General features: G+C 46.4%; 2 protein-coding genes across 2 annotated transcripts in view; one reads left to right on the top strand and one right to left on the bottom strand.

Annotated features, from left to right (window-relative positions):
• Nucleotides 1-1365: 1365 nt before the first annotated feature.
• On the bottom strand, nucleotides 1366-2547 carry LOC120061702 (extensin-like). The gene is made up of 2 exons (XM_039011597.1): nucleotides 2499-2547; nucleotides 1366-2195 (listed from the first exon to the last, which is right to left on the bottom strand). Exons 1-2 carry the CDS (start codon nucleotides 2545-2547, stop codon nucleotides 1366-1368), a joined length of 879 nt encoding a protein of 292 aa, XP_038867525.1.
• Nucleotides 2548-3585: 1038 nt separating this feature from the next.
• LOC120061480 (solute carrier organic anion transporter family member 4A1-like) overlaps nucleotides 3586-26710 on the top strand; it is a 33971-nt gene continuing 10846 nt past the window's right edge. The window contains exons 1-8 of the mRNA XM_039011325.1: nucleotides 3586-3750; nucleotides 3826-4459; nucleotides 9540-9630; nucleotides 13187-13308; nucleotides 13426-13537; nucleotides 15678-15832; nucleotides 23010-23259; nucleotides 25566-25728. Of these exons, the coding sequence (XP_038867253.1) occupies nucleotides 3586-3750; nucleotides 3826-4459; nucleotides 9540-9630; nucleotides 13187-13308; nucleotides 13426-13537; nucleotides 15678-15832; nucleotides 23010-23259; nucleotides 25566-25728 (1692 nt within the window). The remainder of the gene's footprint in view (nucleotides 3751-3825; nucleotides 4460-9539; nucleotides 9631-13186; nucleotides 13309-13425; nucleotides 13538-15677; nucleotides 15833-23009; nucleotides 23260-25565; nucleotides 25729-26710) is intronic.

The raw sequence follows: 26710 nt of genomic DNA, 5'->3' as shown, positions 1-26710 counted from the left end.
AAGGTAAAAATCTGTTGTTCTGTCCCTGAACAAGGCAGTTAACCCACTGTTCCGAGGCTGTCATTGTAAATAAGAACGTGTTCTTAAAACCTGGTATGGCTGGGGGTTCTGCTAGCGGAACATTTCGACAACATCCAGTGAAATTGCAGAGTGCGTAATTCAAAAATTAATATTTAACTTTAATACAATCACAAGTGCAATACACCAAATTAAAGCTTAACTTCTTGTTAATCCAGCCACCATGTCAGATTTCAAAAAGGCTTTACGGCAAACCATGCTATTACCATCCCATCAAACAAACACATGACAATCATAATTCAACCCGCCAGGCGCGACACAAAAGTCAGAAATAGCGATATAATATATGCTTTACCTTTGAAGATCTGCTTCTGTTGGCACTCCAAAATGTCCCAGAAACATCACAAATGGTCCTTTTGTTCGATAAATTCCGTCGTTATATCTCCAAAATGTCCATTTATTTGGCGCGTTTGATTCAGAAAAACAAAGGTTCCAACTCACCCAACATGACTACCATTTATCTAATAAATTACCTGTAACTTCTCATCCAAACATTTCAAACAACTTTCCTAATCCATCTTTAGGTATTTTAAAACTTAAATAATCGATAAAATTTAAGACGGAATACACTGTGTTCAATTGCAGTGTCACGCCCTGACCTTAGAGAGCTATTTTTATGTTTCTATTTGGTTTGGTCAGGGTGTAATTTGGGTGGGCATTCTATGTTCTTTATTTCTATGATTTGTATGATTTGTGTTTCTATGTTTTGGCCGGGTATGGTTCTCAATCAGGGACAGCTGTCTATCGTTGTCTCTGATTGGGAATCATACTTAGGCAGCCTGTTTTGCCACCTTCGGTTGTGGGATGTTGTTTTTTTGTTAGCTCTGTGTAGCCTTCAAGACGTGACGTTCGTTGTTGTTTTGTTTGGTGTTCGGTTTTAATAAAGAAACATGAACACGTACCACGCTGCACCTTGGTCTCGTCCTTCCGACGAGCGTTACATGCGTCTAAAATGAAAGTGGCGCGAGCTTCAGGTCGCGCGCCCAAACAAAAGAGTACACTAGGCTGGACCCTCGTTCTGAATAGCCGTAATTCTTCATCTCTCTAAAGAAAAACATCAACCAATTTCTAAAGACTGTTGACATCTAGTGGAAGCAATAGGAACTGCAACCAACTGCCACAGAAATCTAGGTTCCCATAGAAAAGTAAATGTAAACACAGTGAACAAAATAAAACAAAAATCCTTGATGGTTTGTCCTCGGGGTTTCGCCTGCCAAATAGGTTCTGTTATACTCACAGACATTATTTTAACAGTTTTAGAAACTTTAGAGTGTTTTCTATCCAAATCTATGGGGTGGGGTGATGTGGGGTGAAGAGAGGTGAGGTGGTGTGGGGTGAAGAGAGGTGAGGTGGTGTGGGGTGGTGTGGGGTAAAGAGAGGTGGGGTGAAGAGAGCTGAGGTGGTGTGGGGTGAAGCGAGGTGGGGTGGTGTGGGGTGAAGAGAAGTGAGGTGAAGAGGTGGTGTGGGGTGAAGAGAGGTGAGGTGGTGTGGGGTGAAGAGAGGTGGTGTGGGGTGGTGTGGTGTAAAGAGAGGTGGGGTGAAGAGAGCTGAGGTGGTGTGGGGTGAAGCGAGGTGGGGTGGTGTGGGGTGAAGAGAAGTGAGGTGAAGAGGTGGTGTGGGGTGAAGAGAGGTGTGGGGTGAAGAGAGGTGGGCTGGTGTGGGGTGAAGAGAGGTGAGGCGGTGTGGGGTGAAGAGAGGAGAGGTGGTGTGGTGTGAAGAGAGGTGGGGTGAAGAGAGGTGGGGTGGTGTGGGGTGAAGATAGGTGGGGTGAGGTGGGGTGAAGAGAGGTGAGGTGGTGTGGGGGGAAGAGAGGTGGTATGGGGTGGTGTGGGGCGAAGCTAGGTGGGGTGAAGAGAGGTGAGGTGGTGTGGGATGAAGGGGGGTCAGGTGGTGTGGGGTGAAGAGAGGTGGGGTGAAGAGAGGTGGGGTGGTGTGGAGTGAAGAGAGGTGAGGTGGTGTGGAGTGGAGTGAAGAGAGGTGAGGCGGTGTGGGGTGAAGAGAGGAGAGGTGGTGTGGGGTGAAGAGAGGTGGGGTGAAGAGAGGTGAGGTGGGGTGTGGTGAAGTGAGGTGGTGTGGGGTGAAGAGAGGTGGTGTGGGGTGGAGAGAGGTGGGGTGAGCTGGGGTGAAGAGAGGAGAGGTGGGGTGAAGAGGTGGTGTGGGGTGAAGAGAGGTGAGGTGGTGTGGGATGAAGGGGGGTCAGGTGGTGTGGGGTGAAGAGAGGTCGGGTGGTGTGGAGTGAAGAGAGGTGAGGTGGTGTGGAGTGAAGAGAGGTGAAGTGGGGTGAGAGATCCAGGGGTCAGCTGATCACCGTATTTGGTTCCCCTGTTAGCCTGTGTTGTGGTGGTGGGGTGAGAGATCCAGGGGTCAGCTGATCACCATATGAATGACCTTTGGTTCCCCTGTTAGCCTGTGTTCTCTACCTTCTGTTCCACAGCACCATGTGTCGTCAACGGGTTCATTTGCATACATTTATCAGAGATATTATTCAAAGTATTTCAACTGTCATTCATGGAGGACAATGTTCTTGAGAGCCAGTAAAGTATATAGGGAACATTCACTGAGTAGATATAGTATGTCTTCATGTGACATGGTGAGATGACTGCTGTGTTTTATCTGGGGGGGTCTGTTTTTCTGGGGGGAACCTGTGGGTCTGGACAATGTAGTTGTGTTAGTGTTTTGGCCTGTCCTTGGACCAGCTCCCCCATGCAGAGCTAATCCCTTTAGTGTTATTTATTTTGGTCCTCTGGACCGCTCCATCGCCCTGGCACCATCATAGGAGGGTAATAGGCAGTACAGTACCACGAGACCGGGCTAAACCGGACCAGACCAGAGACACGTGCTCTCTGTCTGTCAGCAGGCACTAGACAGAAAGGAATTGGCTCAGATTAAAGTTCATGTGTTTTATTAGAATCATAATTTTTTTAATCTCCACATTTTTATATTTTCAGAAGAACATCTTGTGATAATGTCTGACAGTCCTCTTCTCTCCTTTTTTAGGAGGACATTTCCCAGAGGCCCCAGTAAAGCATATCCTGTCCATTTCCCTGTGCAGTGGTCCCCTCTGGCAGAGGATTGTTTTCAACTTGCAGACACTTTCACTGCTCAATGGCATAAACGAACCCTGGGTGAGATAGAGTACAGACACTAGCCCACAGGAGAAACCCTGGGTGAGATAGAGTACAGACACTAGCCCACAGGAGAAACCCTGGGTGAGATAGAGTACAGACACTAGCCCACAGGAGAAACCCTGGGTGAGATAGAGTACAGACACTAGCCCACAGGAGAAACCCTGGGTGAGATAGAGTACAGACACTAGCCCACAGGAGAAACCCTGGGTGAGATAGAGTACAGACACTAGCCCACAGGAGAAACCCTGGGTGAGATAGAGTACAGACACTAGCCCACAGGAGAAAAACATCCCTTTATTACAGCACACTACCTCTCCCTCAAAATCCTCCCCTGTCTCCCAGGCCTTTTATCCCTCTCAGAGAGCCCCTCCCTGGGGTCATGCCTATCCTACTCAATGCCGACGCCTCCTTCAGCTCCAAGCAGGAGCTGCTGGACCTCCAGGACAGCCCCATGGGCCCCTCCCTAGAGACACCCAGCCCCGTGGACTCTCAGGAGGACAGCCCAGTGGGCTTAGGCCCCGGCAGCGCCGCTGGAAATGGCCCCGCTAGCCACATCATCCTCACCAGGGCTGCTACCCCACTGCCTGGACAGCTTTACACGGGCCAAGCACCCGCGGAGACCCCACTGCCTGGACAGCTTTACACGGGCCTAGCACCCGCGGAGACCCCACTGGGCCTCACATTCATCCCCGCAGACTCAGAAGGGCTGTGTGGCTGGGGGGCTCTGACGCCCCGAGTCATCCAGACCTTCAACACCCCTCGCTGGGTACTGTTCTTCCTGTGTGTGGCCTCCTTCCTCCAGGGCATGATCATCAACGGCTTCATCAACACCGTGGTGACCTCCATAGAGAGGCGCTTTGACCTGCGTAGTTACCAGACCGGGCTCATCGCCAGCTCCTACGACATCGCTGCCTGTGTGTGCCTGGCCTTCGTCAGTTACTTTGGTGGGACGGGGCACAAGCCTCGCTGGCTGGGCTGGGGGGTGCTGGTCATGGCGCTAGGATCTCTTGTGTTCGCCCTGCCTCACTTCACCACTCCCCCATACCAGGTAAGCATGACTGAGCGGACAGGGGTGTGCACGGGGAACCGTACCAGCCCGTGCCATGAGAGGGAGGGCGGGGGCCTGTCCAGCTACCGCTTTGTCTTCATGCTGGGCCAGTTCCTGCACGGGGTGGGAGCCACGCCCCTCTACACTCTGGGCGTCACCTACCTGGACGAGAACGTCAAGTCCAGCTACGCTCCGGTGTACATCGGTGAGTCCCTAAGCACAACACTCTGACCATCGTTCTGATCTCTTTAAGAGATGTTTTGTATTTCCTACACTGTTCATATTAATTCATGTGGTGCATGTCTTTATCATCCACTAGACACAAGTTTCCATTGTTTTTAATAATGGTACAATGTCTCATTTAAACGTAAAACAAAAATACAACTGTACCGTGTCAAAGGACCTGTAAACTGCAGATCACAGCTTACTTGATTTTCATATGGTGAAGACTATCGTCTTACTACTCTTCTTCTTTCTGTGCTGGCGCTGTTGTGGTGGCTGACTGATACCGTGTCCTGGCGGTGTTGTGGTGGCTGACTGATACCGTGTCATGGCGGTGTTTGTGCTGGCTGACTGATACCGTGTCCTGGCGGTGTTGTGGTGGCTGACTGATACCGTGTCATGGCGGTGTTGTGGTGGCTGACTGATACCGTGTCCTGGCGGTGTTTGTGGTGGCTGACTGATACCGTGTCCTGGCGGTGTTTGTGGTGGCTGACTGATACCGTGTCCTGGCGGTGTTTGTGTCGGCTGACTGATACCGTGTCCTGGCGGTGTTTGTGGTGGCTGACTGATACCGTGTCCTGGCGGTGTTTGTGGTGGCTGACTGATACCGTGTCATGGCGGTGTTGTGACGGCTGACTGATACCGTGTCCTGGCGGTGTTGTGGTGGCTGACTGATACCGTGTCCTGGCGGTGTTGTGGTGGCTGACTGATACCGTGTCCTGGCGGTGTTTGTGGTGGCTGACTGATACCGTGTCATGGCGGTGTTGTGGTGGCTGACTGATACCGTGTCCTGGCGGTGTTTGTGGTGGCTGACTGATACCGTGTCATGGCGGTGTTGTGACGGCTGACTGATACCGTGTCCTGGCGGTGTTGTGGTGGCTGACTGATACCGTGTCCTGGCGGTGTTGTGGTGGCTGACTGATACCGTGTCCTGGCGGTGTTTGTGCTGGCTGACTGATACCGTGTCCTGGCGGTGTTTGTGGTGGCTGACTGATACCGTGTCCTGGCGGTGTTGTGGTGGCTGACTGATACCGTGTCCTGGCGGTGTTGTGGTGGCTGACTGATACCGTGTCATGGCGGTGTTGTGGTGGCTGACTGATACCGTGTCATGGCGGTGTTTGTGCTGGCTGACTGATACCGTGTCATGGCGGTGTTTGTGGTGGCTGACTGATACCGTGTCCTGGCGGTGTTGTGGTGGCTGACTGATACCGTGTCATGGCGGTGTTTGTGGTAGCTGACTGATACCGTGTCCTGGCGGTGTTGTGGTGGCTGACTGATACCGTGTCCTGGCGGTGTTGTGGTGGCTGACTGATACCGTGTCCTGGCGGTGTTTGTGTCGGCTGACTGATACCGTGTCCTGGCGGTGTTTGTGGTGGCTGACTGATACCGTGTCCTGGCGGTGTTTGTGACGGCTGACTGATACCGTGTCCTGGCGGTGTTGTGGTGGCTGACTGATACCGTGTCCTGGCGGTGTTTGTGTCGGCTGACTGATACCGTGTCCTGGCGGTGTTGTGGTGGCTGACTGATACCGTGTCCTGGCGGTGTTTGTGGTGGCTGACTGATACCGTGTCCTGGCGCTGTTGTGGTGGCTGACTGATACCGTGTCCTGGCGGTGTTTGTGACGGCTGACTGATGCCGTGTCCTGGCGGTGTTTGTGTCGGCTGACTGATACCGTGTCATGGCGGTGTTTGTGTCGGCTGACTGATACCGTGTCCTGGCGCTGTTGTGGTGGCTGACTGATACCGTGTCCTGGCGGTGTTTGTGACGGCTGACTGATGCCGTGTCCTGGCGGTGTTTGTGTCGGCTGACTGATACCGTGTTCTGGCGGTGTTTGTGTCGGCTGACTGATACCGTGTCCTGGCGGTGTTTGTGTCGGCTGACTGATACCGTGTCCTGGCGGTGTTTGTGTCGGCTGACTGATACCGTGTCCTGGCGGTGTTTGTGGTGGCTGACTGATACCGTGTCATGGCGGTGTTTGTGGTGGCTGACTGATACCGTGTCCTGGCGGTGTTTGTGGTGGCTGACTGATACCGTGTCCTGGCGGTGTTTGTGACGGCTGACTGATGCCGTGTCCTGGCGGTGTTTGTGTCGGCTGACTGATACCGTGTCCTGGCGGTGTTTGTGGTGGCTGACTGATACCGTGTCATGGCGGTGTTTGTGGTGGCTGACTGATACCGTGTCCTGGCGGTGTTTGTGGTGGCTGACTGATACCGTGTCCTGGCGCTGTTGTGGTGGCTGACTGATACCGTGTCCTGGCGGTGTTTGTGACGGCTGACTGATGCCGTGTCCTGGCGGTGTTGTGGTGGCTGACTGATACCGTGTCATGGCGGTGTTTGTGTCGGCTGACTGATACCGTGTCCTGGCGGTGTTTGTGTCGGCTGACTGATACCGTGTCCTGGCGGTGTTTGTGGTGGCTGACTGATACCGTGTCATGGCGGTGTTTGTGGTGGCTGACTGATACCGTGTCCTGGCGGTGTTTGTGGTGGCTGACTGATACCGTGTCCTGGCGGTGTTTGTGGTGGCTGACTGATACCGTGTCATGGCGGTGTTTGTGGTGGCTGACTGATACCGTGTCCTGGCGGTGTTTGTGGTGGCTGACTGATACCGTGTCATGGCGGTGTTTGTGGTGGCTGACTGATACCGTGTCCTGGCGGTGTTGTGTCGGCTGACTGATACCGTGTCCTGGCGGTGTTTGTGACGGCTGACTGATGCCGTGTCCTGGCGGTGTTTGTGTCGGCTGACTGATACCGTGTCCTGGCGGTGTTTGTGGTGGCTGACTGATACCGTGTCATGGCGGTGTTTGTGGTGGCTGACTGATACCGTGTCCTGGCGGTGTTTGTGGTGGCTGACTGATACCGTGTCCTGGCGGTGTTTGTGTCGGCTGACTGATACCGTGTCCTGGCGGTGTTTGTGACGGCTGACTGATACCGTGTCCTGGCGGTGTTTGTGTCGGCTGACTGATACCGTGTCCTGGCGGTGTTTGTGGTGGCTGACTGATACCGTGTCCTGGCGGTGTTTGTGTCGGCTGACTGATACCGTGTCCTGGCGGTGTTGTGGTGGCTGACTGATACCGTGTCCTGGCGGTGTTTGTGGTGGCTGACTGATACCGTGTCCTGGCGGTGTTGTGGTGGCTGACTGATACCGTGTCCTGGCGGTGTTTGTGACGGCTGACTGATACCGTGTCCTGGCGGTGTTGTGGTGGCTGACTGATACCGTGTCTTGGCGGTGTTTGTGGTGGCTGACTGATACCGTGTCCTGGCGGTGTTGTGGTGGCTGACTGATACCGTGTCTTGGCGGTGTTTGTGGTGGCTGACTGATACCGTGTCCTGGCGGTGTTGTGTCGGCTGACTGATACCGTGTGTGAATTATATCTGTGTGGTCTCTTCTGCATTAGGTGTGTGTGGGTGGTCAGAGATCACAGACTGACACAGCAGCCACCAGAATGCTGTGAGACTGTCAGACAAGGGTGGAATGACAGGAAACAGGATGTGCAGATGAGAGCAGAGTCTTATTCATTGGCTGACTCATGAGATGTCATATAGCCGAGAATGACTCACTAAAGACACGCACTCGTTAGATGTGAAATCATGCCTGTAGAGAGGATTGTATATCTAATGGATCGGAATGGCAATTTTGTAACTCTATAACGGTGACAGACTGTTTACACCCCTATTGATTGGTTGTTGAATACAGTTGTTCAAATTGGATGTGGGAAACATTATGTCATTATGTCACCAACTGAACTCCAGCAGACATGTCCCAGAAACCCCTGCTTACATCTGTTCTCTATTGACCTGACATCAAACAGGAACAATGTCATGTCCAGAATCAGGCCTGCAATTTTGACCATCCCTTAGACCTCTCGTCTTTCCATTCAGCAGTTTCCCCACAGACATCAATAATATGCCTTTGAATTGTGCCTCTCCCCTGCTATTTTCCTTTCAGAGGCAACAGAGGCAATAGAAGACAATCACCATTTCAATGACCTCAGTGAGAACTCAGTGAAAGAACTCAGTCTGTCTCTCTTATTGATCAAAATAAACAACACATATGAACCAAACTATCAAAGTAGGAACAATGAGGTCTTTTAACCCGGTTGAGGCAGGAACAATGAAGTCTTTTAACCCGGTTGAGGCAGGAACAATTGTATTGTATGTATTAAGGATCTCCATTACCTGTTTCCAAGGCAGCAGCTACTCTTCCTGGGGTCCACCAACATTCAGGCAGTTATAGACAGTTTAAAATGTTTCCTAACACTTTTCACTACACATTAAGTGTGTTCCCTCAGGCCACTTCTCTACACACACGTACACATGGATTTTGTTTTGTAGATATTAGCTGTTTTTTTATCTGATTCTACTACTCGCATGAGTTACTTAATGTGGAATAGATTTCCGTGTATTTGTGACTATGTAGTACTGTGCACCTCCCATAGTCTGTTGTTGACTTGGGGATTGTGAAGAGACCTCTGGTGACATGTCTTGTGGGGTATGCATGGGTTTCCGAGCTGTGTGCTAGTAGTTTAAACAGACACCTAGGTGCATTCAGCATGTCAACACTTCCTACAAAAACAAGTAGTGATGAAGTCAATATCTCCTCCACTTTGAGCCATGAGAGATTTACATGCATATCATTAATTTAGCTCTCTGTGTACATTTAAGGGACAGACGTGCTGCCCTGTTCTGAGCCAATTGTAATTTTCTGAGGTCCCTCTTTGTGGCACCAGACCACATGACTCAACAGTAGTCCAGGTGCGACAAAACTAGGGCCTGTAGGACCTGCCTTGTTGACAGTGCTGTTAAGAATGTAGAGTAGCACTTTAGTATGGACAGACTTCTCCCCATCTTAGCTACTGGTGTATCAATATGTTTTGACCATGACAGTTTACAATCCAGGGTTACTCCAAGCAGTTTAGTCACCACATTATTTATTACAAGATTTAGTTGAGGTTAAGGGTTTAGTGAATGATTTGTCCCAATTACAATGCTTTTAGTAACAATGAGGGGAAGTAGGAAGTCCCTAACTGATGCTCTTTTCTGGTCTCTGTCTGTCTGGCTCCTCAGGGATCTTCTATACAGCAGCCATCATGGGTCCAGCAGCAGGGTACCTTCTAGGAGGATACTTCCTCAACATCTACACAGAGATCCACATGATGTGAGTACCTCTGTTTGTCTGCCTCCGCCTACCATACCTCTTGACTTAGCTCAGAGGAACAGCGTCTTAATCCGTCTGTATTTACCGTATCTGATTCAGCTGGACCCATAGACTGTATAAAAATGATTTCACCTTAAAACTTCTTTGGGATAGGGGGCAGCATTTTCACTTTTGGATGAATAGCGTGCCCAGAGTAAACTGCCTCCTACTCAGTCCCAGATGCTAATATATGCATATTATTATTAGTATTGGATAGAAAACACTCTGAAGTTTCTAAAATTGTTTGAATGATGTCTGTGAGTATAACAGAACTCATATGGCAGACAAAAACCTGAGAAAAAATCCAAACAGTAAGTGGGAAATCTGAGGTTTGTAGTTTTTGAACTCACCCCTATCGAATACACAGTGGGATATCAAATCAAGTTTATTTTATATAGCCGTTCGTACATCAGCTAATATCTCGAAGTGCTCTACAGAAACCCAGCCTAAAACCCCAAAAAGCAAGCAATGCAGGTGTAGAAGCACGGTGGCTAGGAAAAACTCCCTAGAAAGGCCAAAACCTAGGAAGAAACCTAGAGAGGAACCAGGCTATGAGGGGTGGCCAGTCCTCTTCTGGCTGTGCCGGGTGGAGATTATAACAGAACATGGCCAAGATGTTCAAATGTTCATAAATGACCAGCATGGTCAAATAATAATCAGGAGTAAATGTCAGTTGGCTTTTCATAGCCGATCATTAAGAGTATCTCTACCGCTCCTGCGGTCTCTAGAGAGTTGAAAACAGCAGGTCTGGGACAGGTAGCACGTCCGGTGGACAGATCAGGGTTCCATAGCCGCAGGCAGAACAGTTGAAACTGGAACAGCAGCAAGGCCAGGTGGACTGTGGACAGCAAGGAGTCATCATGCCTGGTAGTCCTGACGCATGGTCCTAGGGCTCAGGTCCTCCGAGAGAGAGAAAGAAAGAGAGAAGGAGAGAATTAGAGAGAGCATACTTAAATTCACACAGGACACCGGATAAGACAGGAGAAGTACTCCAGATATAACCAACTGACCCCAGCCCCCCGACATAAATACTGGAGGCTGAGACAGGAGGGGTCAGGAGACACTGTGGCCCCATCCGATGATACCCCCGGACAGGGCCAAACAGGAAGGATATAACCCCACCCACTTTGCCAAAGCACAGCCCCCGTACCACTAGAGGGATATCTTCAACCACCAACTTACAATCCTGAGACAAGGCCGAGTATAGCCCACAAAGATCTCCACCACAGCACAAACCAAGGGGGGGCGCCAACCCAGACAGGAAGATCACGTCAGTAACTCAACCCACTCAAGTGACGCACCCCTCCTAGGGACGGCATGAAAGAGCACCAGTAAGCCAGTGACTCAGCCCCTGTAATAGGGTTAGAGGCAGAGAATCCCAGTGGAGAGAGGGGAACCGGCCAGGCAGAGACAGCAAGGGCGGTTCGTTGCTCCAGAGCCTTTCCGTTCACCTTCACACTCCTGGGCCAGACTACACTCAATCATATGACCTACTGAAGAGATAAGTCTTCAGTAAAGACTTAAAGGTTGAGACCGAGTCTGCGTCTCTCACATGGGTAGGCAGACCATTCCATAAAAATGGAGATCTATAGGAGAAAGCCCTGCCTCCAGCTGTTTGCTTAGAAATTCTAGGGACAATTAGGAGGCCTGCGTCTTGTGACCGTAGCGTACGATATGGGTTATTTTGCACTTCCTACGGCTTCCACTAGATGTCAACCATCTTTAGAACGTTGTTTCAGGCTTTTCCCGTGAAGGGGTGCCGGATGAGAGCTGTTTGACTAAGGGGTCTGGCAGCAGCCTCGTTCTCAGTCACGCGCATTTCACTTGAGAGGTAGCTCTCGTTCCATTGCTTTTCTACAGACAATGGAATTCTCCGGTTGGAACATTATTGAACATTTATGATAAAAACATCCTAAAAATTGATTATATACTTAGTTTGACAAGTTTCTACGACCTGTAATATAACTTTTTGAACTTTTCGTCCAACTGGACCTGAACGCGCTTTTGGATTTGTTTAGCAAACGCCCTAACAAAAGAAGCTCTTTGGACATAATTGATGGACTTTATGGAACAAATCAAACATTTATTGTGGAACTGGGATTCCTGGGAGTGCATTCTGATGAAGATCATCAAAGGTAAGTGAATATTTATAATGCTATTTCAGACTAATGTTGACGGTGCAACATGGCGGATATTTTTTTGGGCTGTTATGGGCTCTGAGCGCCGTACTCAGATTATGCTTTTTCCGTAAAGTTTTTTTTAAATCTGACACAACGGTTGCATTAAGGAGAACTTTATCTATAATTCCATGTGTTTTCATCAACATTTATAATGAGTATTTCTGTGAATTTATGTGGCTCTCTGCACAATCACCACATGTTTTAGAACTACTGAACGGAACGCGCCAATATAAAATGAGATTTTTTGATATAAATATGCACTTTATTTATACATGTATTGTGTAACATGAAGTCCTATGAGTGTCATCTGATGAAGATCATCAAAGGTTAGTGATTAATTTTATCTCTATTTGTGCTTTTTGTGACTCATCTCTTTGGCGCACAGAAAAATGCCTGTGTTTTTCTGTGGCTTGGTGGTGACCTAACATAATCGTTTGCGGAGCTTTCGCTGTAAAGCATTTTTGAAATCAGACACTGTTGCTGGATTAATGAGAATTGTATATTTAAAATGGTGCCTAATACTTGTATGTTTGAGGAATTTGATTTATGAGATTTCTGTTGATTTGTATTTGGTGCCCTGCAATTTCATTGGCTGTTGGCGAGGCCAGTCCTAGACAGGTTAAAAGGGGAAATGCCTTCCTACAGATATACAATAGTACCCTCTAGTGATATACAGATATACAATAGACTCCAGCCAGCCTAGTCATAGACTGTTGTATTCGGCGCATGTGACAAATAACATTTGATTTGATTTGAGTGGCAATTCTACAGATATACAATACTACCCTCTAGTGGCCATTCTACAGATATACAATACTACCTTCTAGTGGCCATTCTACAGATATACATTTACATTTACATTTAAGTCATTTAGCAGACGCTCTTATCCAGAGCGACTTACAAATATACAATACTACCCTCTAGTGGCCATTCTACAGATATACAATACTACCTTCTAGTGGCCATTCTACAGATATTCAATACTACCCTCTAGTGGCCATTCTACAGATATACAATAATACCTTCTAGTGGCCATTCTACAGATATACAATACTACCCTCTAGTGGCCATTCTACAGATATACAATACTACCCTCTAGTGGCCATTCTACAGATATACAATACTACCCTCTAGTGGCCATTCTACAGATATACAATACTACCCTCCAGTGGTCATTCTTCAGATATTCAATACTACCCTCTAGTGATCCTTTGCAGTGTAACATTTACTCATAATTCTCAATAAATAAACCAAAGCTCTCGACTTCATTATTGTCCATCTCTCAACTTTTTGTCCTCTTCGTCATATCTTCTTCTGTGCCCCTTCCCTGTGTGTAGGACGGAGCTGACTCCAGAGAACCCTCTGTGGGTGGGGGCCTGGTGGATTGGCTTCCTGGCAGGAGGCGCAGCAGCGCTGGTCGTTGCCCTGCCCATCCTGGGTTACCCACGCCAACTACCAGGTTACTGACCAACTTAATGTCACTTCACCAACACCACAGAACCCAACACATCCCAATCAGATCAGTCTTTGACATCAACATATATATCGGTATTTTTCCCCCCCTTTCTCTCTCCAGGCTCTCAGAAGTATGTGTCCATGCGTGTGTCTGAGGCCCACCAACTGAAAGATGGCAGTCAGGCCAGTGCATCAGACCCTCAGTTTGGGAAGTCAGTGAAAGACATGCCTAGGTACAGTAGGTGACCCTACCCTCTACGATACAGAAGGAACCAGGCCTTCCACTCTCCTTGTCTATTTATTAACTCACACCATAAGACTGACAGATGGATGAAATCTGATCAGCTAACTCACGTTTGTACATCGCTCTGGATTCGTACAATTGACCTTATTTTAGCGCCCCCCCACCCCCCCCCAAAAAACGTAATACTTCCAGACCAACTGTAATATCAATACCATTGTAAAGCACAATTTCTCCCCTTTTCCAACAAAATCAATGATGAGACCTTCATGCTGCCCGTCTCTGCATGATTGAAGAAGGCATTGAGCTCCGTCAGGTCTTTTTAAAAATGGCGGGTGGGGAAGCGAAACCAATTGCGTGATAGTGAGCAGGGGAGATATGTCGTGTTGGGAAACTGCTTTTTTCACCCGATCTGTCCAACTTATCACCTCTAAAATATAAATAAAATACTATAAAGAGTTTATATAATGTGTCATTACATACCTATTTGAAGGTTTGTGTTAAATATGAATCGAGTTTTTAGTGCGACGCTAAAGTGATCTTCAGAAGGTAACAGCGGCTTTTGAGAGTCATGATCGCTTGCAATGATGACGCAAAAAATGACTAGGTATCCCCCCCTTACCCTGTCCCCGTTCCTTTCTTGTTTTTAAATGGTGAGAGAATCGCTACACCTGGTAGAGAGAGGCTGTAAGACGCAGAATGAGTTGCTTAATGGGTGATGTCCGTTACGTCATGACATGTCACAATTTAACGTACAGCATCGGAGGGGTCAGTTTTTTCAACTTTTCTCCAATACTATTGGACCATTACCATGTCAATCAACGCTTGAATAGAAACATAGTTCACACCCCAGATTTTGATGTCAACACAGTCGCTACAGTCCCATTAGTTTTCATTGCAGCCTTGTTTGAATGTCGCTGTTAAGCAAATTTGTACGGAATGGAGTTAGTCACCGTTATTCACCTTTTAAAGGCAATGTTTCTGCATTCACAGTAAATGAGGCATATGTCGGCTCCATGTCAATTGCGCCATAGCGCGGCTCTTCTGCAGAGCCAGATTGAATCTAGGTCTTATATAAACGTAGTGTTGTTATCCCTCAATGAGTAGCCACTGGGTTTACTATGGGTCCATTTAGCCGGATCAGAAAGCAGACTGATTCTCCATGGCAACAGGGGATTACTGAGAGGGAACAGGACAAAGACTGCATTGTGTTATATAACATGATAGTAAAGTATCTCGGAGTAGGAGGGCTGATCTAGAATCTGTCTGAATAAGCTTACACTATTAGAAAAAATTTGTTACAAAAGGGTTCTGTGGCTGTCCCCATAGCGGAACCCTTTTTTGTTCCAGGTACAACCCTTTTTGTTTCCAGGTATAACTCTGTTGGGTTCCATGTAGACCCCTCTGGAGAGGGTTTTACATGGAACCCAAAAGTGTTCTACCTGGAACCAAAAGGGTTTCTTCAAAGGGTTCTCCTGTGGGGACAGCCAAATATCCCTTTTTGGTTCTAGATAGCACCTTTTTTTCTAAGTGTATTCATATACAGTATATTTTAAAGGTGAAAGTGATCGCTGATCAGCACTCTGAGATGTGGATACGGCCCAGGTCTCTGTGTTAGAGCTTTACTTTAATTAACAACTGAAGATCTATCTAAGGAAATAACCCCACTCACTCTCTCTGTATCTCTCTCTTTCACTCTCCCTTCTCTCTCTCTCTCTTTCACTCTCCCTTCTCTCTTTCTCTTTCGCTCTCCCTTCTCTCTCTCTCTCTTTCACCCTCCTCTCTCTCTCTCTCTCTCTCTCTCTCTCTCTCACTCTCCCTTCTCTCACTTTCACTCTCCCTTCTCTCTCTCTCTCTCTCTTTCACTCTCCCTTCTCTCTCTCTCTTTCACTCTCCCTTCTCCCTCTCTCTTTTACTCTCTATCTCTCTTTCACCCTCCCTTCTCTCTCTCTCTCTCTCTCTCTCACTATCTCTCTCTCTCTTTCACTCTCCCTTCTTTCTATCTGTCTTTCACATTCTCTCTCTCTTTCACTCTCCCCTCTCTTTCACTCTCCCTTCACTCTTTCTCCCTCACTCTCTCCCTCTCCCTCACTCCCTCTTTCTCTTTCTCTCCCTTCTCTCTCTCTCTCTAGGTCAGTGTTGCTCCTGCTGAAGAACCCTCCCTTCCTCTTCCTGTGTCTGGCGGGGGCCACAGAGGCCACCCTCATCGCTGGCATGTCCACCTTCGGCCCCAAGTTTCTCGAGTCTCAGTTCAGCCTGAGTGCGTCTGAGGCAGCCACCTGGTTTGGTGAGAGACCGTCAGAACCCTAACTACACCCCACATAAACATTACAGGCTGTAATAGCCTGTCGTTTCCTTGGCATATTTGTATTCATTATTGTGATAGGCACATGTTTAACTGGTACTCCTTACCGCTGGTACTCCGTACCGGACCTTACCGACTTACTTTCACCCCCTGCATGCACCGGCAAAGTAAATAGTTGCTGTATGCCGTACCTGTTGACATCAGCCTATCACAATAATTCATACAAGGATGCCAAGGACACGGCAGGCTACTACACTAGTATTTATCATTAGCGCATGTCTGTCGATTACCTCTTTATTTATTGACTTAAACTGTGGTGTGGTTCAGTGATAAAAGTGACATTTTGTGAAGGCAGAGGGGCACCGACAGCTGTGGACGCATCAATTCAGGTTACAAGTGTAGGCCTTTTCATTAGCCTCGTTGGTGTTTTGTTACAGGTGACTCTTTCCATCCATCACATGGCGGGTGTACAGTGCTCTGTCTGGATGCAGGAAGGACTTCAGAGTCCATGTCCATGCGTGGGTCGTCAGTCTTATAGGAGCCTATTGAAGTGATTGTTTGACAACCAGATGAAAACAACCTGAATGTGTTTATGACACATTAAAAGGTCATATATTTTAAAAGTTCAATGATAGATCTTTACTGTTAGGCCCACAGAGATCATATTGAATTAACAGGGATTATATTTGTAATTCTATCCATAAATAAATAACTATTGGTCACCTACCTGCATGTGACATATCTGAAACCCCACCTCTTATGAGGTGTTTTCACGTATGACATTCTCTGATTCAGTTTCCTGGAGCGTTTGTCAGAATTCTACTGAATCATTTTTGCTGGAAATAACCACTTCAAGATGTGAGACACATTCTACATGACGTTAGCAGGCTTGTTTACAATGGGACTCGCGCTGCCACGTCACCATACGTGGTGCTCTGTCACGATATGTGGTGCTCTGCCACGATATGTGGTGCTCTGTCACGATATGTGGTGCTCTGCCACGATATGTGGTGCTCTGTCACGGTACGTGGTGCTCTGCCACGATATGTGGTGCTCTGCCACGTCACGATATGTGGTGCTCTGTCACGATACGTGGTGCTCTGCCACGTCATCATACGTGGTGCTCTGTCACAATACGTGGTGCTCTGTCACCATACGTGGTGCTCTTTCACCATACGTGGTGCTCTGTCACCATACGTGGGGCTCTGCCACGTCACGATATGTGGTGCTCTGTCACGATACGTGGTGCTCTGTCATGGTACGTGGTGCTCTGCCACGTCACGATACGTGGTGCTCTGTCACAATACGTGGTGCTCTGTCACAATACGTGGTGCTATGCCACATCACGATACGTGGTGCTCTGTCACGATACGTTGTGCTCTGGATCTTGGGCCCGCTACTCGCACAGGTCCAGGATTTGTTTCAGCCTGGATTCGTTTGCGTTTCACACATGCTTTAGAGAGCGGAGCAGGGTACCGAACGCTCCAGGATCTGTATCATACAGGGGATATGTGAAGAACCCTTAGTCACAGTCCTACCATTTAACTAGTTATACCTCCATCCGTATCCCTTAGTCACAGTCCTACCATTTAACTAGTTATACCTCCATCCTTATCCCTTAGTCACAGTCCTACCATTTAACTAGTTATTCCTCCATCCTTATCCCTTAGTCACAGTCCTACCATTTAACTAGTTATTCCTCCATCCTTATCCCCTTAGTCACAGTCCTACCATTTAACTAGTTATACCTCCATCCTTATCCCATAGTCACAGTCCTACCATTTAACTAGTTATACCTCCATCCTTATCCCTTAGTCACAGTCCTACCATTTAACTAGTTATACCTCCATCCTTATCCTTTAGTCACAGTCCTACCATTTAACTAGTTATACCTCCATCCTTATCCCTTAGTCACAGTCCTACCATTTAACTAGTTATACCTCCATCCTTATCCCTTAGTCACAGTCCTACCATTTAACTAGTTATACCTCCATCCTTATCCCTTAGTCACAGTCCTACCATTTAACTAGTTATACCTCCATCCTTATACCTTAGTCACAGTCCTACCATTTAACTAGTTATACCTCCATCCTTATCCCTTAGTCACAGTCCTACCATTTAACTAGTTATACCTCCATCCGTATCCCTTAGTCACAGTCCTACCATTTAACTAGTTATACCTCCATCCTTATCCCTTAGTCACAGTCCTACCATTTAACTAGTTATACCTCCATCCTTATCCCTTAGTCACAGTCCTACCATTTAACTAGTTATACCTCCATCCGTATCCCTTAGTCACAGTCCTACCATTTATCTAGTTAACTAGTTATACCTCCATCCTTATCCCTTAGTCACAGTCCTACCATTTAGTTAGTTATTCCTCCATCCTTATCCCTTAGTCACAGTCCTACCATTTAACTAGTTATACCTCCATCCTTATCCCTTAGTCACAGTCCTACCATTTAACTAGTTATACCTCCATCCTTATCCCTTAGTCAAGTCACAGTCCTACCATTTAACTAGTTATACCTCCATCCGTATCCCTTAGTCACAGTCCTACCATTTATCTAGTTAACTAGTTATACCTCCATCCTTATCCCTTAGTCACAGTCCTACCATTTAGTTAGTTATTCCTCCATCCTTATCCCTTAGTCACAGTCCTACCATTTAACTAGTTATACCTCCATTCTTATCCCTTAGTCACAGTCCTACCATTTAACTAGTTATACCTCCATCCTTATCCCTTAGTCAAGTCACAGTCCTACCATTTAACTAGTTATACCTCCATCCTTATCCCTTAGTCACAGTCCTACCATTTAACTAGTTATACCTCCATCCGTATCCCTTAGTCACAGTCCTACCATTTAACTAGTTATACCTCCATCCTTATCCCTTAGTCACAGTCCTACCATTTAACTAGTTATACCTCCATCCTTATCCCTTAGTCACAGTCCTACCATTTAACTAGTTATACCTCCATCCTTATCCCTTAGTCACAGTCCTACCATTTAACTAGTTATACCTCCATCCTTATCCCTTAGTCACAGTCCTACCATTTAACTAGTTATACCTCCATCCTTATCCCTTAGTCACAGTCCTACCATTTAACTAGTTATACCTCCATCCTTATCCCTTAGTCACAGTCCTACCATTTAACTAGTTATTCCTCCATCCTTATCCCTTAGTCACAGTCCTACCATTTAACTAGTTATACCTCCATCCTTATCCCTTAGTCACAGTCCTACCATTTAACTAGTTATACCTCCATCCTTATCCCTTAGTCACAGTCCTACCATTTAACTAGTTATTCCTCCATCCTTATCCCTTAGTCACAGTCCTACCATTTAACTAGTTATACCTCCATCTTTATCCCTTAGTCACAGTCCTACCATTTAACTAGTTATACCTCCATCCTTATCCCTTAGTCACAGTCCTACCATTTAACTAGTTATACCTCCATCCTTATCCCTTAGTCACAGTCCTACCATTTAACTAGTTATATCTCCATCCTTATCCCTTAGTCACAGTCCTACCATTTAACTAGTTATACCTCCATCCTTATCCCTTAGTCACAGTCCTACCATTTAACTAGTTATACCTCCATCCTTATCCCTTAGTCACAGTCCTACCATTTAACTAGTTATACCTCCATCCTTATCCCTTAGTCACAGTCCTACCATTTAACTAGTTATACCTCCATCCTTATCCCTTAGTCACAGTCCTACCATTTAACTAGTTATACCTCCATCCTTATCCCTTAGTCACAGTCCTACCATTTAACTAGTTATACCTCCATCCTTATCCCTTAGTCACAGTCCTACCATTTAACTAGTTATACCTCCATCCTTATCCCTTAGTCACAGTCCTACCATTTAACTAGTTATACCTCCATCCTTATCCCTTAGTCACAGTCCTACCATTTAACTAGTTATACCTCCATCCTTATCCCTTAGTCACAGTCCTACCATTTAACTAGTTATACCTCCATCCTTATCCCTTAGTCACAGTCCTACCATTTAACTAGTTATACCTCCATCCTTATCCCTTAGTCACAGTCCTACCATTTAACTAGTTATACCTCCATCCTTATCCCTTAGTCACAGTCCTACCATTTAACTAGTTATACCTCCATCCTTATCCCTTAGTCACAGTCCTACCATTTAACTAGTTATACCTCCATCCTTATCCCTTAGTCACAGTCCTACCATTTAACTAGTTATACCTCCATCCTTATCCCTTAGTCACAGTCCTACCATTTAACTAGTTATCTAGTTATACCTCCATCCTTATCCCTTAGTCACAGTCCTACCATTTAACTAGTTATACCTCCATCCTTATCCCTTAGTCACAGTCCTACCATTTAACTAGTTATACCTCCATCCTTATCCCTTAGTCACAGTCCTACCATTTAACTAGTTATACCTCCATCCTTATCCCTTAGTCACAGTCCTACCATTTAACTAGTTATACCTCCATCCTTATCCCCTAGTCACAGTCCTACCATTTAACTAGTTATTCCTCCATCCTTATCCCTTAGTCACAGTCCTACCATTTAACTAGTTATACCTCCATCCTTATCCCTTAGTCACAGTCCTACCATTTAAAACTAGTTATACCTCCATCCTTATCCCTTAGTCACAGTCCTACCATTTAACTAGTTATTCCTCCATCCTTATCCCTTAGTCACAGTCCTACCATTTAACTAGTTATACCTCCATCCTTATCCCTTAGTCACAGTCCTACCATTTAGTTAGTTATTCCTCCATCCGTATCCCTTAGTCACAGTCCTACCATTTAACTAGTTATACCTCCATCCTTATCCCTTAGTCACAGTCCTACCATTTAACTAGTTAACTAGTTATACCTCCATCCTTATCCCTTAGTCACAGTCCTACCATTTAGTTAGTTATACCTCCATCCTTATCCCTTAGTCACAGTCCTACCATTTAACTAGTTATACCTCCATCCTTATCCCTTAGTCACAGTCCTACCATTTAACTAGTTATACCTCCATCCTTATCCCTTAGTCACAGTCCTACCATTTAACTAGTTATACCTCCATCCTTATCCCTTAGTCACAGTCCTACCATTTAGTTAGTTATTCCTCCATCCGTATCCCTTAGTCACAGTCCTACCATTTAACTAGTTATACCTCCATCCTTATCCCTTAGTCACAGTCCTACCATTTAACTAGTTATACCTCCATCCGTATCCCTTAGTCACAGTCCTACCATTTATACCTCCATCCTTATCCCTTAGTCACAGTCCTACCATTTAACTAGTTATACCTCCATCCTTATCCCTTAGTCACAGTCCTACCATTTAACTAGTTATATCTCCATCCTTATCCCTTAGTCACAGTCCTACCATTTAACTAGTTATACCTCCATCCTTATCCCTTAGTCACAGTCCTACCATTTAACTAGTTATACCTCCATCCTTATCCCTTAGTCACAGTCCTACCATTTAACTAGTTATACCTCCATCCTTATCCCTTAGTCACAGTCCTACCATTTAACTAGTTATACCTCCATCCTTATCCCTTAGTCACAGTCCTACCATTTAACTAGTTATACCTCCATCCTTATCCCTTAGTCACAGTCCTACCATTTAACTAGTTATACCTCCATCCTTATCCCTTAGTCACAGTCCTACCATTTAGTTAGTTATACCTCCATCCTTATCCCTTAGTCACAGTCCTACCATTTAACTAGTTATACCTCCATCCTTATCCCTTAGTCACAGTCCTACCATTTAACTAGTTATACCTCCATCCTTATCCCTTAGTCACAGTCCTACCATTTAACTAGTTATACCTCCATCCTTATCCCTTAGTCACAGTCCTACCATTTAACTAGTTATACCTCCATCCTTATCCCTTAGTCACAGTCCTACCATTTAACTAGTTATACCTCCATCCTTATCCCTTAGTCACAGTCCTACCATTTAACTAGTTATACCTCCATCCTTATCCCTTAGTCACAGTCCTACCATTTAACTAGTTATACCTCCATCCTTATCCCTTAGTCACAGTCCTACCATTTAACTAGTTATACCTCCATCCTTATCCCTTAGTCACAGTCCTACCATTTAACTAGTTATACCTCCATCCTTATCCCTTAGTCACAGTCCTACCATTTAACTAGTTATACCTCCATCCTTATCCCTTAGTCACAGTCCTACCATTTAACTAGTTATACCTCCATCCTTATCCCTTAGTCACAGTCCTACCATTTAACTAGTTATACCTCCATCCTTATCCCTTAGTCACAGTCCTACCATTTAGTTAGTTATACCTCCATCCTTATCCCTTAGTCACAGTCCTACCATTTAACTAGTTATACCTCCATCCTTATCCCTTAGTCACAGTCCTACCATTTAACTAGTTATACCTCCATCCTTATCCCTTAGTCACAGTCCTACCATTTAACTAGTTATACCTCCATCCTTATCCCTTAGTCACAGTCCTACCATTTAACTAGTTATACCTCCATCCTTATCCCTTAGTCACAGTCCTACCATTTAACTAGTTATACCTCCATCCTTATCCCTTAGTCACAGTCCTACCATTTAACTAGTTATACCTCCATCCTTATCCCTTAGTCACAGTCCTACCATTTAACTAGTTATACCTCCATCCTTATCCCTCCTCATCCCTCACATACACATGGTATCCCTCTCCTCCCACCAGGTTACATGGTATTAACCTTCCCTCTCCTCCCACCAGGCTACATGGTATTAACCTTCCCTCTCCTCCCACCAGGCTACATGGTACTAACCTTCCCTCTCCTCCCACCAGGCTACATGGTATTAACCTTCCCTCTCCTCCCACCAGGCTACATGGTATTAACCTTCCCTCTCCTCCCACCAGGCTACATGGTATTAACCTTCCCTCTCCTCCCACCAGGCTACATGGTACTAACCTTCCCTCTCCTCCCACCAGGCTACATGGTACTAACCTTCCCTCTCCTCCCACCAGGCTACATGGTACTAATCTTCCCTCTCCTCCCACCAGGCTACATGGTACTAACCTTCCCTCTCCTCCCATCAGGCTACATGGTACTAACCTTCCCTCTCCTCCCACCAGGCTACATGGTACTAACCTTCCCTCTCCTCCCACCAGGCTACATGGTACTAACCTTCCCTCTCCTCCCACCAGGCTACATGGTGGTACCCGCGGGTGGGGGGGGCACTTTCCTGGGCGGCTACATCGTGAAGAAGCTGAACCTCCGTTGCCGTGGCATCGTTAGGTTCTGCATGGTGTGTGCCGTCATCAGTCTTCTTGCCATCTTCATCTTCCTCATCCACTGTCCCAACATCCCCATGGCCGGGGTGACTTCCCCCTACCGCAGCAACCTGCCACCAGGCCATCAGTACAATGAACAGTACTATGAGCCAGTCCGCAACAGGTAAGCCCAGACCAGGCCCGGTGGAATATTTCACATTATTTAAACAGTACCTATTAAACAGTATAATCATTATTTTGAGTACAAAGAAGTGGAATGTTAGCTAAACAGACTGGTAGGGTTGAGACAGTTATGGACTTGTGCATGAGGGGTAATTGGCCATCCAAATGGCCACGGTCTCCGTAATAACCTTTGGGACGACAGATAGCCTAGTGGTTAGACCGTTGGGCTAGTAACCAAAAGATTGCAGGATTGAATCCCTGGGCTGACAAGGTGAACATGTGTCTTTCTGCCCTTGAATAAGGCAGTTAACCCACTGTTCCCTCATTGTAAATAAAAATGTGTTCTTAACGGACTTGCCTAGTTAAATAAAGGTTACATTTTTTTTAAATTGCACAAAAAAAACTCTAATTACATATATACTGTACCAGTCAAAAGTTTGGACACACCTACTCATTCAAGGGTTTTTCTTTATTTTTACTATTTTCTACATTGTAGAATAATAGTGAATACATCAAAACTATGAAATAACACATATGGAATCATGTAGTAACCAAAAAAGTGTTAAACAAATCAAAATATATTTGAGAGTTGAGATTCTTCAAAGTAGCCACACCTTGCCTTGATGATAGCTTTGGCATGCTCTATTTTTGTACGCACATTTTCTCCTTTCCTCTGTTCCTGACTGCATGTGTGCCATATAAATAGAATGAATAGATCGGGCGTCCCCATTCAAGTTAATGATGTGGCTAGAAGGTGTACAGCTGTGACTTTTCGTAGCAGTTTAGGAGAGCATTTTAGCTAACCCTAACCCTTTTCCTAACCTTAACCTAAGTCTTCTCACCTGCCATGTTAATTATCCTAACCTGCTGCTGTCACGCCTGCTCCCGCTCTCCCTCTCTGGCGCTCGAGGGTGACATGCTGCCCTTCATTACACACACCTGTTACCATCATTACGCGCAGCAGCGCTCATTGGACTCACCTGGACTCCTTCCCTTTGTTGATTGCCCCGTCTATAACTGTCTGCTCCCCCGTTTGTTCTCTGTGTCTGCATTGATGTCGTTATTTTCCCCCTGTCCAGACGCTTGTCCTGTCCTGTTCCATGTCCGTTGCTCATTAAATGATCTACCTGCTTCTCGTCCACTAGCGTTGAGCCTCACAGCTGCCTAAATTCTCTTAACCTGTTACATAAAAGAATCTTCCGGTCATAGCTGTACTCACTGTAGTCAGAATCTCAATTTGGGCATCAGGCATGTCTGTATAGTCTCTCCCTGTGTGTACCAATAGGAGCAAAGCTAGAAGTAAAAGTGAAGTTGAAGATGGGAAGGTTAAGACGACTTAATAAATCCATGCGGAAGGGTTAGAAAATTAACACATTCATGGGAATCCAGCACTGTTGCTGGATTCTACAGACTTAGCAGTGAAAACATGACCAGCGGTCGAGAAATCGACAAATAAAGTGGCTGTAAATTATTTTTTAAACGTCTAAATGAATAAAATGACAGTAAAGCAGTTATGTGTTCACAGAGTAGTTAGCTGAAATTCACTATGATTGTGTTTATTTTTCTACCATTCACTCCCAGTCATTCCAAATGCAGAAGCTGGTCCCTTGTTGAATAGTGGTGCAAGGAGTCATGGGATATTAGAATCCTGTTGTCTTAACCTGTATATTTTGAACCTAGAGTAAAATCAGGAAGTGTACCCATCAATATGTGCTGTGATTTGTTGATTTAACTCCACTGATATTACAAAATAGATGAGCCACATCAGTTAACATCATTTGAATGAACATTCTACATTACCATGGAAATGATTACATCACAATACCAGGCAGCCATTGAGAGTGTACCCATGAGTTTACCAGTCAAGTTGCCCGGTCAGAGGTTCCTATCCTACTCTATTCATCGTTTGCTACAACACTTTGCTTGTTTCGGCAAGGGGTAACAAAGTTTAATCACATTGTTAGAAGTCCATGTTATCACAGATTATTATTTTTTTATGTTTATGACAGTTATTTTATTTTCCTGACATTCTTCATCCATTCATCCATCCACACGGATTGTTGCCGCCCCTTTTGCTGACCAGCTATAACTATACTACGGTATACAGAGAGAGATAATGATCATGGACGTCAAAGAAAACAACCTTTCAATTCTCTCTCTCTCTCTCTCTCTCTCTCTCTCTCTCTCTCTCTCTCTCTCTCTCTCTCTCTCTCTCTCTCTCTCTCTCTCTCTCTCTCTCTCTCTCTCTCTCTCTCTCTCTCTCTCTCTCTCTCTCTCTCTCTCTCTCTCTCTCTCTCTCTCCCTCAGCTCTTGGTTGGGGGACAACCTGATGGTGGGCTGTAATGCAGACTGTCACTGTTTACGAGAGCTCTATAACCCAGTCTGTGGAGCCGACGGTGTGATGTATTACTCCCCTTGCCATGCAGGCTGCAGCACAATCAACCACACAGAGGTCTCCACAGGTAGACAGGTAACCAACCAACTGTTCAGCAAAGATCTCACTTAAATTAGTTCAATGAGTTAATGAAGATAAACGGTAGTCTGTCAGTATACATGTTCACTCTGTCTGACTGTCCCTTCTGTCTGACTGTCCCTTCTGTCTGACTGTCCCTTCTGTCTGACTGTCCCTTCTGTCTGACTGCCCCTTCTGTCTGACTGTCCCTTCTGTCTGACTGTCCCTTCTGTCTGACTGCCCCTTCTGTCTGACTGCCCCTTCTGTCTGACTGCCCCTTCTGTCTGACTGTCCCTTCTGTCTGACTGTCCCTACTGTCTGACGGTCCCTTCTGTCTGACGGTCCCTTCTGTCTGACTGCCCCTTCTGTCTGACTGTCCCTTCTGTCTGACTGCCCCTTCTGTCTGACTGCCCCTTCTGTTTGACTGCCCCTTCTGTCTGACTGCCCCTTCTGTCTGACTGCCCCTTCTGTCTGACTGCCCCTTCTGTCTGACTGTCCCTTCTGTCTGACTGTCCCTTCTATCTGACTGTCCCTTCTATCTGACTGCCCCTTCTGTCTGACTGCCCCTTCTGTCTGACTGCCCCTTCTGTCTGACTGTCCCTTCTGTCTGACTGTCCCTTCTGTCTGACTGTCCCTTCTGTCTGACTGTCCCTTCTGTCTGACTGTCCCTTCTGTCTGACTGTCCCTTCTGTCTGACTGCCCCTTCTGTCTGACTGTCCCTTCTGTCTGACTGTCCCTTCTGTCTGACTGCCCCTTCTGTCTGACTGCCCCTTCTGTCTGACTGCCCCTTCTGTCTGACTGCCCCTTCTGTCTGACTGTCCCTTCTGTCTGACTGTCCCTACTGTCTGACGGTCCCTTCTGTCTGACGGTCCCTTCTGTCTGACTGCCCCTTCTGTCTGACTGTCCCTTCTGTCTGACTGCCCCTTCTGTCTGACTGCCCCTTCTGTTTGACTGCCCCTTCTGTCTGACTGCCCCTTCTGTCTGACTGCCCCTTCTGTCT

This window comes from Salvelinus namaycush, chromosome 16, assembly GCF_016432855.1.
Source record: "Salvelinus namaycush isolate Seneca chromosome 16, SaNama_1.0, whole genome shotgun sequence".
NCBI lineage: Eukaryota > Metazoa > Chordata > Actinopteri > Salmoniformes > Salmonidae > Salvelinus > Salvelinus namaycush.
The sequence above is the reverse complement of the archived record's forward strand: the minus strand, read 5'-3'. Positions and strand labels throughout refer to the sequence as shown.